The following is a 16157-nucleotide window of genomic DNA, read 5'->3' as shown; positions in this document are numbered from 1 at the left end:
ATGCTAATTTCCAAAGCTAAATTTCATGTTTTGACCTGCTTTTTAACATTACGCTGTATTTGGTGATTTATAACTCTAAATTTCTCATTTTGACTCGTGTTGATAGGCACTTTTTTTCCAGCTAAAAGTTTTGGTATCAAATTTAGAATTTTCACATTACAAGAAATTTGCAAATTCAAAACACACGGTTACCAAGAGTTGACTGTACAAATAAAATTAACTGGGCTGTAAAGATTAAAAATTATTTCTTTTCAATAATATTCAGTGCTTGCATTGTTTCTTTATAGTGTACTTAGTAACAGCACAAAATAAAGTTCTTATATTTATTTTTTATCGTTTTTCAGGTACAGTGTTATTCCTACTCTAGCTGACATTCTAAATGAAAGTGTCAAGGAAAAGGTGACACGTATTACCTTGGCAGTGTTTCGAAACTTGATAGAGAAACCAGAGGATCCTCAGATTGCCCGGGAGAATTGCATTCAAATGGTTCAGTGTAAGGTGAGTACTACTAGATGTGTTTTTAATCATTTATTTTCTTAAGTCCTTGTTCATAATATCTCTTAAGTGTCTGCTTAGGTATTTGTTGGAACGAATGCATGGCGACAAGAGAACTGAAAGACGAAGGTTATAGTTAACCCATGGGGTGGTATTGACATACACTGCCTTATGATTGATACTACACTAGACTATTACAAGGAAAGAGAACAAAGTTTTTAATTTTAGGGTAGCCATTAAGAATTGGTCAACTTTGAGAATGAAGCAATATGAATGCCAGTGGAGGTTCATAAAAATATCTATCTGATAAAACTTATTTGCAAAGGTAAAATTGTGTCCTCATTTTAGAAAGAAGCTATTGAAATATATCATCAAGGAATAACATTAGGTGCAATCAACTCTGCTAACCATTGTTTCAGTTGAGTAAGATATCTTAAAAGATAATTTTCCTTGCCTTTGAAACCAGAACTCTCACAGTTGAGGTGGGCAATTTCCTTTAGCTCAGGAGTAAAGATAATAATCTGTCTCTAGAAGCTGGCTTCCTTCTTATTTTAGCTGAATTTAAAATTAATTTTTGTCAATATTTTTGGGGGGCCATGTATTATAGAATTTCCATGTGTATAATTTTATAAATTGGTAATAATTGGTCAGCTATGTGTAATTGAATCTACAGATAAGGAGGGAATATAGTATGTAATTTATTGAAAATATGCAATTACAATATTTACCTAAATCATCAAATCTTATTTCTTTCTCAACTACTATGGTTCTTTGTTTATTTATTTTAATTAGGATTTGAAAATAGGGAAGAATTATATTTTACTTACTTAGAATTATCCATTATCAGGTCTTGAAGCAACTTGAAATTCTTGCACAACGAAAGTTTGAGGATGAGGACATCACTGCTGATATTGAATTTTTAAATGAAAAGTTGCAGAATTCCATACAGGACCTAAGGTAAGTTATTTGAAATTTTACATATGTTTTTCCTCATCCTAAAGATTTCAGGAAAACGGTGCAATAATTCAAACAAGGAGCTTATAGGAAAATTAGAACAATTATATCCTCTTGTATTATATTACCTCTTAAGCAGATAGTTTTCAATCCAAGGTAAGTTTTGAATCCTAAGCAATCAACAATCTTTAAGGGTGTAGCTACTTTAAACCCTGTCTAAAAAAAATTGGCAATTAAGTCCCAGGCCCTTTTTTTTTGACATTTTTACTTACTGTATTTCCTATGTCATAAGACGCACCTTTTTTCTTGAAAAATTACCCCAAAAAACACTGTGTGTCTTAGCACTAGGAAAAAGTTGTACAGTATAGTGGAGTTTGACACCCCTCAGACACCCAACCAATGACATACAAACACTCAAACTCACAAGACATAAAATACAAACCTACAATTATCATTCATATATAATAAATTCATTCATTTTCATATTGCACTTCATTTAATGAAGTACAGTCAGTAGCAAATTATTTGTTTTGGCAATTAGCTGATGACTCACCAACTCGCTTCTACAAGCAAATATGCCAACTAGTGGTCTGGTAGCAGACAACGCTATGACATATTAGTTGCTTATGCAGTATATATATATTTTCTCATTTTGTTGATATTTTGTAATAAAGCAATATTTTGATAATGACTGTTGCCGGAGTTCTTAAATAATACAGACAGTTGCTGAATACGACCTAGGAAAATAACATCTCACTGTTAGTTAAGTGCAGTATTACCAAGTTAGCAGAAAAGTAACTAGACCTAGAATCACATATGCAGTAGCAAAAGTATTCCACATAAAAGAATTTCTAAACTTCTTTAATCAATACAGTAATTACATTTTGTGTAAAAATTTTTAGGCTATATGAGGAATTTGGGAAAGATTACTTGAAATTTGAATTCTTTACCAAAATTGGATTAAGAACATTTGGCAACACTGCTTTCATGTAAACAACACTTGAAACACCAAACAGTATAACTAAACGCTCAGTTGTGATGGAAACTATGACTAGTTTAGTAGTTTCTTATATGAATATGTAATAAAATTATGATAATTGGCATATAGCTAATTAATATTAACTTAAATATTTCATAATACGACCAAAATAAGGTAAGTTACTGTGCCAGACAAAAATCACAATAAAGTCGCTGACTAGGAATTGTTGCTAAGAAGCTTTTAAAATCCTCAATTTTTTTTCCAAAAACTGCCTTGCTAATTTAAGGGTGCATCTTGCCACTTGTAACGTCTTATGACACAGGAAATATGATAACTCATCTTAGATATATAATTTTACTTGTCAGAAAAACTTTTCCTAACTGGACTTAAAACGCATCCAAGGTAGTAGAAATGTCTGGAAATCGAATACATCTTATGGTGCTCAAAAGGATAAAATATACATTGCAAGTAGATTACTCAATGGAAATACTTCTAAGTGGAATGCATTTTAAAGCAATCAAAATATGCTGAACGGTATATAAATATACAGTATGCCATATGATATCCAGTACTGTACAGTAAAACCTCCTCATCCATTATCATTGTGTTTTAAACACCCATGTGGTTATGAAATTTTGCAGATAATAGACAATATAAATTCTAAGGATTTTTTCTAAAAGTAAATATTCACCCTATTTTATTCTGTAAATGGGAAATACACTATAGCAGTGAATTTTCTCTTCTAAAATAATGATATGACACAGTACATTCAAATCTTAGTTGGCAATATTAACATTCTCTCGCAAAATGTATAACCATTTTAACCCTCAAACGATTGAAGTGAGTGCACCAGTCATTCATATAGCAATACATAAATGTTATTCAGGTTTCTAGTGTAATTTTCAGTTTCTTTCTATTGTTATTCCTTTATTTACATCGCAAAACTTCAACTTAAGTATAATGTGACAGTATGATGTGACTGAGAAGATGGTGCTTGATGGAGAAAGAGTAAGGATAGTTCGAATCATGGTGGATTTTTAATGAAAAATAAAAATGCCAATCTAAATTTGATTATTACCGTTATCAAAGATACCATTAAAATTATCAAAGGTTAAGGAAAGAGAAAGTTAAAAGGCTGCTGAGAATGCAACCATAACTCAATGTTTCAGATTAAATTGTCTTTATTTTATCATTCATTTTTGATACAATAATACCCATAATAAAAAATAAGGATGCATGGAGTTTAGGGCAGGTATAAGTACCGAGCGTAAGCTGCGTTAGATTAGCCTAGTCCTATGGTAGGTCTCAAACTTTACCTACGAAGTACAGTATAAGACAGGTCGATTTTTTTAGCCAAATTTTGAGTAAAAAGTGCGTCCTATATGCCGTCAAATACGGTAGTTGAATCAATGTTTGGGGATTGAGCAGATAAGTTGGTATTAATATTACAGTGGACTGAAATATCAAAATTTAATAACTAATTTATTTCTTAAAGCTTAATCACATTTTTCTCCTTCCAGTTCCTTTGAAGAGTATTGTTCTGAAGTGAAATCAGGCAGGATGGAATGGTCACCAGTTCACAAGAGTGAAAAGTTCTGGCGTGAGAACTGTTCTCGCCTGAATGAGAAGAACTATGAGTTGATCAAAATCCTTATCAATCTTTTAGAAACCAGCACAGATCCCTTAGTCTTATCTGTTGCTTGCCATGATATTGGGGAGTATACTAGACATTATTCAAGAGGAAAAAGGTGAGTCTTGAGGTTCATGTCATGATAGTAGGGTTTAAATTATTTGGTAAATTGGATAGAATAAGTATATAATCCTTGCATATCTTCTCTTAAAATCATTTTTTATTTCTATATTTCTTGAACTTGCCTTGAAATCCCTGTAAGGGTTACCAGCTTTGCACAGCACTGTAAGTGGTAATATAGAATTTAATTGTAGAGTCATTTTGATTCAGAGCTGCGTTGATCTTTGCTTTTACCTTTAATTAATCTTATCTCCTACATGTAATGTAAAATTCATATCTTTTATGGTAGGATAACTTCAGCAAAACTGGAATGGCCATTAAACTTTAAACAAGATAATCTGTGGTTGTCTATTGGGTGGGAGTTAAGCCCCACCCACTCAACACGTAGAGCAGACTTCACTTTGACTTGGGCCCCAGCTCTGTACACAAGTACTTTTCTACTTCCTTATTCTGGCTAATTAAACTTTACCTTTTGTCTTGATAGAGTACTTATGATCTTGCTTATTGGATGACTCCCCCAAGGACAGACATGTGGTTTTGTCTTGGTAAGGCCGGCCATCACTCTGGCCGGTATATGACCAAGCTAGAGGTAGATCCCCAGTAACTATCATCCTTTTGCAGGGGCATGTCTGTTCACAGGTATCTCCTTGTGAGGATTACAGGGCATGGCCTCCCTTGTAGTTGGTGGAGTTTGCATAGTAGTAGTAGTCCAAGATTGATTTGGCATTTGACTTGGCAACACCCAAGCAGATGCCAAAGAAACTCTATAGCTCCTTCCCTTTTATGGGAACTAACCCTGCTGCCTTCCCTTTCAGATTCTTTTGGAGCTTGGTCCTCTATAGGAATTTGTAAGGGAGAGACTGCTTGGCCCCTTGAGAGTGCCTTAAAGGAGTCGGGAGTAATTTTTTCCCCTAATGAAGGCAATATCCCACTTGCCTCTCTCTAAGTACTTCCGTTATTGTGCTTCCTGGTGATGAACCTCGCAAGGATTTGGACCTACGTAAGTTGTAGTCTTCCCTAGGTATCGATGGCGTCCCCTCTACTGAGAGACTTATTGAAGTGGTAGTTGCTGAGGAGCGACATGTTGTGGCATCCGTTAACAAGTCATTGTCTGCTGTTACGCAGATTCTTCGCCTGCTAGAAGTTGACAACGCTCGAAATCTTAGATGTTGGTAAAGAGGGGTAAGGGGAAAACAAAGCCCACCCACTTGCCTTCCCCTGTCCTCTCTACTTTTCCTGTGCTTTCTTCATCACCTGCCTATGATTTGGATGCGAGGCCTACCGCCCAGAAGAAAAAGAGGTCACCAAGGCACTGGAGGACCAGTAGGGCAGTCCCTTAAAATCTCGACTGATACCTCTGCATGGTTTCAGAAGGGGGGGGGGGAGAATAGTGCTGTACCAAACCTTGACCCGCCGTGGGAAACTTTCGGGACAAGGTGCTGGGACTCTCAGTCCTGTTACCAGTGCTCGGCCAAGTACTAGCACTACTGATCAGGACTTGCCTGCCTGTCTTCGTCCCTGTCATATTTCGAGACTCGCTAGATATGCATTGGGATCACCTCTTCTATCATCAAGAGCTGCTTAGAAGAGATCTTAGCGATAAGAACCTTCTTCTTGCCGACATGATGGGAAGATAGGTATATTGTGATTATCCTCATTGCCCACCTTCTCCAAGAGAGCATTCTCCACACACCAGAAGGATGAGCAATATCTCTTGACATTCCGTCATGGATTATGCACACCGTGAACAATCACCCAGTGGTCGTCCTTTTAGTGCTAGAAAACTTCGTCAGGTCGCCTGCCTGGAAGAACCCCCCTCAGACTTATACCTCAAGTGACATGACTCTTCGCTCTTTACATCCTGAGATCCAAATTTGAGCTTTACAAAGTATTCCGACCATCGGCCATCGGTCACCTGTTTTTGTCACATCACCTTTCCTTGTACCGTGATGAACTAAAGACTTTCCTTGGGATGGAACTTACCACTCTACAGTGACCCTCTTGAGTATTAGGATTGTGTCTTCTGACGGGATATTCCTATACGCAAGCGAAACAAGGCTTCGTCACATCATCGTGACTCCTACATATCCTTCTTTCAACCAAAGATAGACTCTCCTTGTGTCCTTAGACAGTTCTATGCCATGTTCTCCCTCTGACTCCTCAGATTCCAAGGACGTACTTGTCTTTTCAGTCGCAGTGGAGAGGAGATCCAAGGGCAGCTTGCCATCAGAATCAAGATAACAATCTTTAGTTTTTTGCAAGTACTCCAAAGGGAAGGCAGAACTGACTGTAGTTTGTGTCGATCCTCTTACCTTTTGGAGGGGGTTGGAGTTTAGGTAAGTAGCCGATTCCAATACACATAACTCAGGTCTGGTAGCAGGTGAGACACAGAAAATGACATTCATTGATCTTTGCTTCGACGCTCCTCAAAGGTCACACCCACCCTTGAACTACAGTGGTCGGCTCTTAATCAAGGCATTCTGGTAAGAGTTGATTTTAAGATTGCTGATCTAAGGAACTACCAAAGATCCAGTCACTCAGACAAGGTGTTGCTTTCCGCACTTTCTTTACAGCGTAGATAACATTCCGGAGGAAGGCGCACCATTGCCTTTTCTAATAGATCCAGTAGTTGCTGCACTGAAAACAGCAACCAATGAGGAGAGACTCAACATGAGGATACCTCGTTGTCGGCCTCTGAGTCTGCTGCCATGGAAGCAAGGCTCCAAGCAACATCAAGGATAGACCACTGGTTGGATGTAGTTGGGTATTTTGCTGTCTCTGGATTTATCTAATCAAAAGACAAAGAAATACACTGATCTTATCTTCTCGCGTGAAGGCATTGACTTTTCTGTTGCATCAGTTGGCAAACCAGTGGTCAAACTGAGTTCCCCTCTAGAGAAAGGATGCAGTGACCAGTGATGGAATGAACATCCGTCTTCTAACAAAAGGACATTGAGGACAACATTGAGAAGTGGAGGAAGGAAAGCTACTACTCTCTAATCCAGCGAGTGGTGATTTTAGGGTGCCCAGGACCTTCAAAGTAAACCACTCCCAGGGCTTCTTCAAGTCAGCCAGTGAAGTGAGCTAAGGAAGCCAATACTGACTTCCAGATAAAGTTAATCTGCTCCATGCCTTCCACCTCAAAGAAAGGTGGGGACAATGTTCCCCCCTTTCAATCCTATCCCAGTCATGCCAGGAGAGGAAGTAAGAGGTAGGAAGGGAGGAAAAAAGGGACGTCCTAGTGATGAGCAGACTGCGGCCAAGTATGGCACTTACTTAGTATTGGGTTGCGACCTCAATCCTGCTAATCCAGAGCTAAATAAATAGCCTGTTGGAAGGTGATAGGATGTGTAACAGCTCCTTACTTATCCTACCCCTTAGTGGATTAGACTGGGTAAGGTCTGTTTGGGGTGCAGATATCTATGGTTATCTTAGGATACGTCCCTGATTATACACGATATCTTCGGATACTGTACTTGTTTCCGGGGGTTGGAACCCCGTGATACCTGACAGCACTTTTCTTGTAATATCAATCGCAGAAATATTATACTGTAGAAGTTTCCAGAAGGAACTTCCATCAGGATGACATGGCTATCTCACCCAAAAATAGATTTTTCCTACGTCAATATGCCTTTTAATTCTTCACTTCTTCTCATGTAGTTTGTTTATTTCTTTCCTTACTGGGCTGTTTTCCCTGTTGGAGCCCTTGGGCTTATTAGTATCCTGCTTAACCAACTACGGTTGTAGCTTAAGGAATCATGGAAACATTACCAAAATTAATGCTGTAGATCCAGCTTTTTTCTTATTCTTAAGCATTCTCTATTTAGTTATGAAACATTTTGTTAACATATGGTATACTCAATTTTACAGAAACCATTTTAAAGTCAAAATAACAATTTCTCACGTTATTCAACAGGTCAATTATATTTCAAGATGTTTGCTAACTACTGTAGATATGAAAGTCTTTCATTTGATGAAGTTACTGTTTCTCTGAGTATTTATTTTCCTTGTGTATTAAATTTTTGAAATATCCAGTCTATATACAATCCAGATGTTTATCTTTTTAAATAGCAATGTTGTGGATTTCACCATTTAAGTTACTTAAATATATGGAAACTTGTAAATCTTTTAGACCAGTAATGAGGATGGGTTGGTTAGTTTTAATATCAAGCTAACCAAATAAATTTTAAATTTACAGGGTGTTAGAACAACTTGGAGGGAAGCAGTGGGTCATGCAGCACCTTACACATTCAGACCCTAATGTTCGTTATGAAGCTCTTTTAGCAGTTCAGAAGCTTATGGTCCACAATTGGTATGAAATCTATTTTTTTATTTCTTTCCTACAGTGTCATCTGACACTTAAACATTGACACATTATTTCTATGGATCTCACCTGAGGATCATATTGCTGCTTTCTTGAATCTGATTAAATGTCTACATGTATGCTAAAATCTTAAAATTTCCTGTTTTCTTTCACTGCAATGTACTTGTTCCATTAATGATGTATCAATTTTATATGGCAGTATGGTAAAAAGTGTTTGGGTACTCTAAACAGTATAGTTTATTTTGATTTTTTGTTGCTGGTTAGTGTAAGTTTGAGTGGTTATATCAATGAAACCAGATAGTGTTTTATTGATATTAAGGGATTAATTAGCTTCTGATTTATAGAGGATGTGTTCTTCTGGCTTTGATATGCATTCCTGTGTTAATTGTTTAAGGGATTTATTATGGGTAATACGATCTAACTGTCACATGTCAATGGCAGCATTGGGATTTAGACAGTCAGTGTTTTGAGTGTGTTAGCTCCCCAGTCCTTGTGATTGAAAACATTTTTCAGCTTATTGCAAGTCAAATTCACGTAAAGGATTCCAAAAATAGAAGGAAAGTGTCTTAGTTTCATGTGGAAATCCATAAAAGACTCGGCTAGTGGTTTTCAAGTGGGGTTGATCATGATACCACTCGGGCTATTGTCGAGCTCTCCTGAGGTTAGTAGTAGTGAGCCTCATAAACTTTTTACTAAATGCAATATGTTCATATGATCTGAGAAGTCTAGTGGAACTTCAAGAAAATGCAGTGATACTTCTTAATCTGTCCTTATCCAAAACGTAGCCTAACAGTCAAGTTTGTCTAATGGTTCTAATGTACCATTATGGTGTGCCGTGTGCTTCCTATGGAATTACCGTAGGTACACAAATTTGGAATAAGTCTATGAAAGTTTTGGCTAGATACTATCCTAATGTACTAATATGGTGTGTTGTATGCTTCCTACAGAACTACCGTAGGTACACAAATTTGGAATGACTATAAAAGTTTTTGCTAGATACTATCCTAACCTGTCCTTATCCAAACTAGCGTAAGTCTTCGAGTTTTGCCTAATGGTTTTAATGTACTAGTATGGTGTGCTGTATGCTTCCTGCGGAATTAGGTACACAAATTTGGAATGTCTATAAAAGTTTTGGCATTCCTAACCTGTCCTTATTCAAACTCTAGCGTAATGAGTTTTGCCTAATGGTTTTAATGTACTAGTAGGGTGTGCTGCATGCTTCCTTTGGAACTAAGTACACAAATTTGGATCGAGTCTATCCTATCCTGTCTTTATGCAAACTCATCTGCAGCTCATTGATTTTTGCCAAATGGTTCTGATATACCTGTATGGTTCTTATAGAATCAGGTTAATACAAATTTGGAGGGAGTCTATAAAAGTTTTAGCTAAGCAGAAAAATGGTGGCATCATGTTTCTCCAATTTCTAGTGCAGCCACAAAGGTTACTGAAATTTGTAAATGTTAAGGAAATCCTAAATTATCAAATCTGGATGCTTTCATCAGATGTTATGAAAAAGACACTGGCATGGATATATATCACCACTCAGTTATCATGAAAGCTTATTGCAGAAATAATCTAAAAAAAGGTTATTTCTGGTAATTTCTGATAATCGTTATTGTACAGTGTCGTCTAATGTGCTGCTGCTGCTGCTACTAAGACTTCTTATACTCCAAAGTTTTCCAATATTTTCACTAGATAGATAGATATGTCATTACCTTGGTCTATTATATTACTTGTTTGTACATGACTTTGGTCAGAGGGAAGTTTACAAATGCTTCTTCCCATCTATTCTTAAAATCTCTTCTCCAATGGAAGCAGTTATTAATTTATAAACCATATTAGTTGGCTAACCTTACTGTTGTCCAAGATCAAGGTCATTTGCTGGAATCCCTTATGAGTGTCAACAAAATGAAGTTAAATACATGTTTTTTAGCTGACTAGAGATCTTGTTTATGAATAACAACATGGGGAGTTTGAGTTTTTCTCTTTTGCAGAATTGATGGTTGGGGTTATTTCGACTGTTATTGATGAATCATTTGTAGGCCTCCAGGATCTTAACCTTAGATTACTTAATCTATTTGGATAAAAAAGTTTTAGGTGGCACTGTAGATGTTTCTACTATAGTTGTTTATTTTGTTTGGTGTAGGGAACAACTGTGTTCCTCTATGGTTGGGACAGTTTCTGATGCTCAGAAGCAGTCTAATTACTTCTCTTTTAGATTCCCTTTTGGTCAAGGTATGATAGATGGTGCTGTAGATCAGGTTTCCCAAACAATACAAAGCGATGTCTTGAGGTCGATCTCACAAATCCTGTATTTTCTCCCTACTATCATATCCTTCCTCTTCAATTTATTCTGCTTTACCTCCAAGGAAATATTTTCATAGGTGATAGATCTTTTAGATTTTGGACCAACAGAAGTGTTGAAAGAAATCTTGAATCTTAAATGACTCTTTGATGACCTCTCTCAAAAAATCACAGTAGTGGGAGGCTTTCCCACTTTCATCAGGTTTGGGAAAACCTTCACCCAAAACTGTGTGTGTTACTGGAAGGGAAAACCTTCACCCAAAACTGTGTGATACTGGAAGGATATCAAATTCCTGTCAAAGGAACCCCTTCCTTTTCCAGGTTACCTTAACAGTATGGGAAAATCTCATTCTTGAAATTCGAAATTGCAAATCTTGTCGAGACGAAAGGCATAAGAATATCGATCCCTCCCCAGGGTTTTACAAGTTGTTCCCAAGGTCTAATGCTTTGGAGGTTAAGAAACCAGTTTTAGATGGCTTGATTCTAAATAGGTACAGTAATACCCTACCCTACAATGATATTTCATTCAAGTGTCCTAACATGAGTATTTTCAACATGAGCAGGAATTTGGCCCAATAAAATTACATAATTCCCTATACACATAGGCCTAGTACACTAAAAAGTACATATAAACTGCTATCATTTTATAAAAACCATATACCTACATAAATAAGTTTCCATGTGAAGTACAATTACCGTACATATAACATTTGAATGAAATGTAAGTTTTAACGAAAAGAAAGAGTACCATAGTATGGTTCAATAAATTTTAATATACTATTAATAATACAAAGATAGTATGAGAGAGGTGGTATTGCATGACAAGAAAACAGTCTTCACATTATGGTTCATGTTGTTCAGATGTATGGGATGTCCAAGGGCATTATCAAGGATCAGCAAACCCTTAACAAAATTTCTTACCATGCAATACTTCTTGATTGAAAATATAAAATGGCTATTGAACCATTCTTCGAGAATAGCCATCGTGACCCATGCCTTTTGATGTTACATTCTCAGTGGTTTAAACACTTTGTTCTCATTCATTCCCAAATTGTGGTAAAAGCACGAAACCCATCGACCAGTGACTAGGTTTGAATCCTTTACAGTATCATAGCCAAAGATCGAGATGATCAGTAATCCTGACTTCTTACTTCTGTGTTCTGTAAAGGCAGCAAGACTCTGCATAAAGCAAATGAGATCATGTACAGTAAACCCCATTTACAGATTCTTGGTTAGCAAAGGGAGGACAAAGAAGAAAATCTCCTGAAATACCATCTTCTGACTTTGTGAAATCATCGGTAGAGCCTACAGGAAACAAGGTGGTGGACCATCTGTTCGAGACTTCCCAAAGTTTATGAAGTTGAGGGATTGGTACCACCTTAGCCTTAAGAAAGACCCATTCAGTTGCCCAGGCATTGAAGGCAGATGTCTGAAAGAGACAGACCACTTTTATGGCTCGCTATCTTGGGATTGCAACCACAGGTCTCTGGATTCATTCTTCATACAACCTGTGGTAGCTGTCCAGCAAATGGTGTAACAAGCCTTGCTTTTTTTGGGACAAAAAACTATTATGTAAATTTGCTACATCATAATTTTAAGGTTTAAGAGTAAGAATGACTGGCCTCCTTCCCTCCCTTAGGACTAGCCAGTGAAACTCAACGGAGCTACAACAAATACTGATGCTGGGGAAGATGCTAATGAAGGGTAGTTATTTTATGAATAGTAAATGTAGAATTCCCGCACTCCTTACGAGGGGTAGGGGAGTGACAGTTATGGCAAACCCATTACTTAATAGTCCACCCATTGAGATATACTGCTAGAGAGTTATTGGGTTCTTTGACTGGCCAGACAGTACTACATTAGATCCCTCTCTCTAGTTAAGGCTAATTTTTCCTTTGCCTGGACATACACTGAAGGTTCTGGTCTATTCTTTTCACATTCTCCTGTCTTCATATACCTAACAACAATCAAATTTCCAAACAATTCTTCCCTCAAGTGATTAACTACTGCACTGTAGTTGTTCAGTGGCTACTTTCCTCTTTGTAAGGGTAGAAGAGACTTTAGCTATTGGTTATCATATCATCTCTTCTAAGAGGACGGCACTCCAAAATCAAACCATTGTACAGTATTCTTGTCTTGGGTAGTGCCATAGCCTCTGTACCATGGTCTTGTACTATCCTCTGTACCATGGTCTTCTACTATCTTTGGGTAGAGTTCTCTTCCTTGAGTGTACACTCAGGCACACTATTCTATCTTATTTCCCTTAATCTGTTTTTTTTATGAATTTATAGTTTATATATATAAAAGATTTATTTTAATGTTACTGTTCTTAAAATATTTGAATTGTTCATTATTTCTCTTGTAGTCTGTTTATTTTCTTTCTACACTCGGCTATTTTCCCTGTTGGAGCTCTTGGGCTTATAACATACTTTTCCAACTAGGGTTGTAGCTTAGCAAGTAATAAGTAATAATAATAACAGAAACATTGTTCCCACCGAAGATGATAGGTTCTTGTATGAAAAAATCCTGGGCCATGACACAGTAGGTCATTCTACCATGGGTCACAGGTGTAAGGATCCTTTGTCCTGCTCTCCTTACTAGACATCATCATGATGCCAGGTTGTTAGCCAGCCATTTTGGCAAGCATGATTTCCTCCATCCTAAGGATGATCCTTACTAAAACACAAAGGTTTGTGTTCATGTGGGAAAAAAATAATTTTCAAAGTAATTTATATTTTTCCTAGCTATAAAAACTTAGTCCTTTTAAGTTTCACTTCCTGCCCTCTCCACCTCACAAGTCGCTGAGCGTTGTCAGTGGATACTGAGTGGCAGTTGCCAGAACCTCAATAATTCTTTGTTGGCCTTTTCCATATTTTGTCAGAATCTTACCCCCTAATAAAGGACTTAAGTTTGTATAGTTAAGAACAATACAAATTAGTTTCAAAATTATAATTTTTCTGCCACATTTCTATTTGAGGTACAGTATTAAAAAGAAAAAATTGAATTGGAGTCAACCACCTAACACAATTTATTATTACCAAAGAAAAATTACCTTTGAAATTGTTCAAAACACTAAAATAAACCTTATTCCCATTAAACCTGTTAAGCGTCCCCCCTGGACCACGTTGCCGCTACCGTACCGTCACGCTTTTTTTCCCTGAGCGGTCATTTCACTAATGATAATTTTCAAAGTAATTTAATTTTTTATGCTTATAACTCGTATTTATAGTTAAAAGTAGGAAAATTAATTAAATGGTGGAATACAAAAAAAAAACAATGCTATTATCATTTCAAAAGTCTACATATACTGAATATTCTAATGGGTTCTCTTTACCTTCACCCGTAAATTTTACGCCAGGATCAGCAACAAAAGCAAAGGTACAAGAGAGAGAGAGAGAGTCCCTCTCTCTCTCTCTCGTGTGTTTTGTGAGATATCATTGTCCAGTCAGGCGGCAATGAGAAGTCATCTTCGCTCTCGGAAGAAAAGTTTGTTTATTCAATATCCTCATCACTCTTGAGGATTCAGAACTAGTGCTCTCATCGTCAAACTGGTTATCATTATCAGATTCCTCGTCAAAAATATCATTTATTTCATCTAAAGAAGTAACTTTCCTCTTTAGACTGCTCATTGTAAAATGAACAGCAAATTACCTTCTCTGCATGAACGTCCGAAGCTCACTGAGAGGAATCCAGTTTTCTAACATCAAGCTACCTTCAGAAAAAAAGTTGCCAGACATCATATAAGTTTCTATTTACAGTGTACATATGCTGAGTGTTGCCAATTGGTGATCCTATACGTACTATACGAGTAAACATATTATCACAAGAGTGACGACTTGAAATAGGCCGTTAGTCATAAACGGAATATGCTGTTGAAGGCGGTACTGAGTAGGTTGTGGTGAACGGTTTATCACATGGGTGACGTTAACAGGTTTAAAGAAGGTGTTAATGCTTATTTGTTCCAACACGGAGTACTTCCCTCGAACTACTTTCTTAGGAGTATCTGGGATCTCCTCCCAACCGACCAGAATTTTGTGCAGTTTACCCTAATCCCGTTTTCTATGCGCCATGAGGTGGCCCTGGGGTCAGAGAGCATGCTTGCTCAGGTCTCGAGCTCCAGTAAGTTTTCTGGTCGCGTCGTGATAACTTCTCGACGCTCTTTCCTTACCCAGTGCGACCCTTTGTGTCTCACGCGGTCCCGTTGTGTTCATTCCATACCCTTTCCCTCTTGTCTTCGTCGTGTAGGGGCAGCTTATGTTCCCCTACAGCCACATGTCCGTAGTGCGAGTCCTGGAACGAGGTGCAGTGGGTGCGCTACGGCACCAAGAAGAAGAAGGCATCCAATAGGTCACCTAGGAAGCCTCTCCTCTCCTCACCGCTTGCTTCTCCCGATGCCTTGTCGGATAGAGCTTCTCAGCCACCTTCCCCTACCCAGAGTAGGGGACGAGGTAAGTCAGTTGCGGGGAAGAGGCGCATTGCTCTTCCCCAGGAGTCTGAGATTTCTGCTAGTGGGGATGTTTGTGGGCCAGGCAAGTGGGGGCCCTGAGGGAGGGATGGGAGTGTGTTCGGAGGACGGGGTCCTGGTGCCAGCGGGTCCCGTCTCTTCCGATGATCCTATGTGGGGGAAAGCCTGCTGCAGTCTCTTCCCCTGCTTCACGGGCCTGTATTTCAGGTACGTCTGCAGCCGGGGGAGACGCCGAGAAGGAGGACTCACCATCATCGGATCCCCTCGCATGGGTGCCATCTAGTACGTCCTTCAGGTCGCCCATGAGACAGGAGGAAGAGTTCGAGGCATGGTTCCCCAGCAAGAAGTTACCTCACTCTCCCCCCGCGCCTTGAGCAACGCTCCCTCCCGTCTCCCTGGAGCCTTCGTCACCTAAGGACTGACACGAGGAACCACTAGCGACGCGGGACGACTCGGACCCTTTGATGCGGTCCTACAAATCTTCGGGCTCCTCTTTCGAGTCGTACTCTTTCTCCTCAGAGGATGTAGCGCCGAAGTACCAGTAGAGGAGGCGAGAGAGGTCCTGCAGGAGGAGGTCCCATTCCCATTCCCGTTCCAGATCTCGCCACGCCAGGAGGCACGCTAGATCCCCCAGAAGGAGGCACAGAAGAAGCCGTTCCCCTAGGGAGGAATGGGTGCGTGTCGCCATCCCACGCAGCCACCTCCTGGGAGCTTCAGCAGTTCCGGGTACCGCTGGCGGGCTCCCAAGGGCTCGTTCTCCCGCTTCGAAGTACGTCCCCTACAGCAGGTCCGAACTTCGGAGGGAATCCTCACTTCAGGCTCTGGCAGACAGGCATAAGTCTGCGAAGGTTCCGACTCCATCCGCTCAGCGGAGGGAGTCGCCCCT

At 38.8% G+C, this 16157-nt stretch overlaps 1 protein-coding gene across 2 annotated transcripts in view; it reads left to right on the top strand.

Annotated features, from left to right (window-relative positions):
* VhaSFD (V-type proton ATPase subunit VhaSFD) overlaps positions 1 to 16157 on the top strand; it is a 78540-nt gene that overhangs the window by 56705 nt on the left and 5678 nt on the right. For both annotated transcript variants that reach the window (XM_068356901.1, XM_068356902.1), the window contains exons 7-10: positions 345 to 498; positions 1343 to 1452; positions 3949 to 4176; positions 8377 to 8490. In XM_068356901.1, coding sequence (XP_068213002.1) covers positions 345 to 498; positions 1343 to 1452; positions 3949 to 4176; positions 8377 to 8490 — 606 coding nt within the window. The remainder of the gene's footprint in view (positions 1 to 344; positions 499 to 1342; positions 1453 to 3948; positions 4177 to 8376; positions 8491 to 16157) is intronic.

The sequence above is a fragment of the Palaemon carinicauda genome, chromosome 33 (assembly GCF_036898095.1).
Source record: "Palaemon carinicauda isolate YSFRI2023 chromosome 33, ASM3689809v2, whole genome shotgun sequence".
NCBI classification, from domain to species: Eukaryota; Metazoa; Arthropoda; class Malacostraca; order Decapoda; family Palaemonidae; genus Palaemon; species Palaemon carinicauda.
Note: the sequence above shows the minus strand (reverse complement) of the source record. Positions and strands in the feature narration are given on the sequence as shown.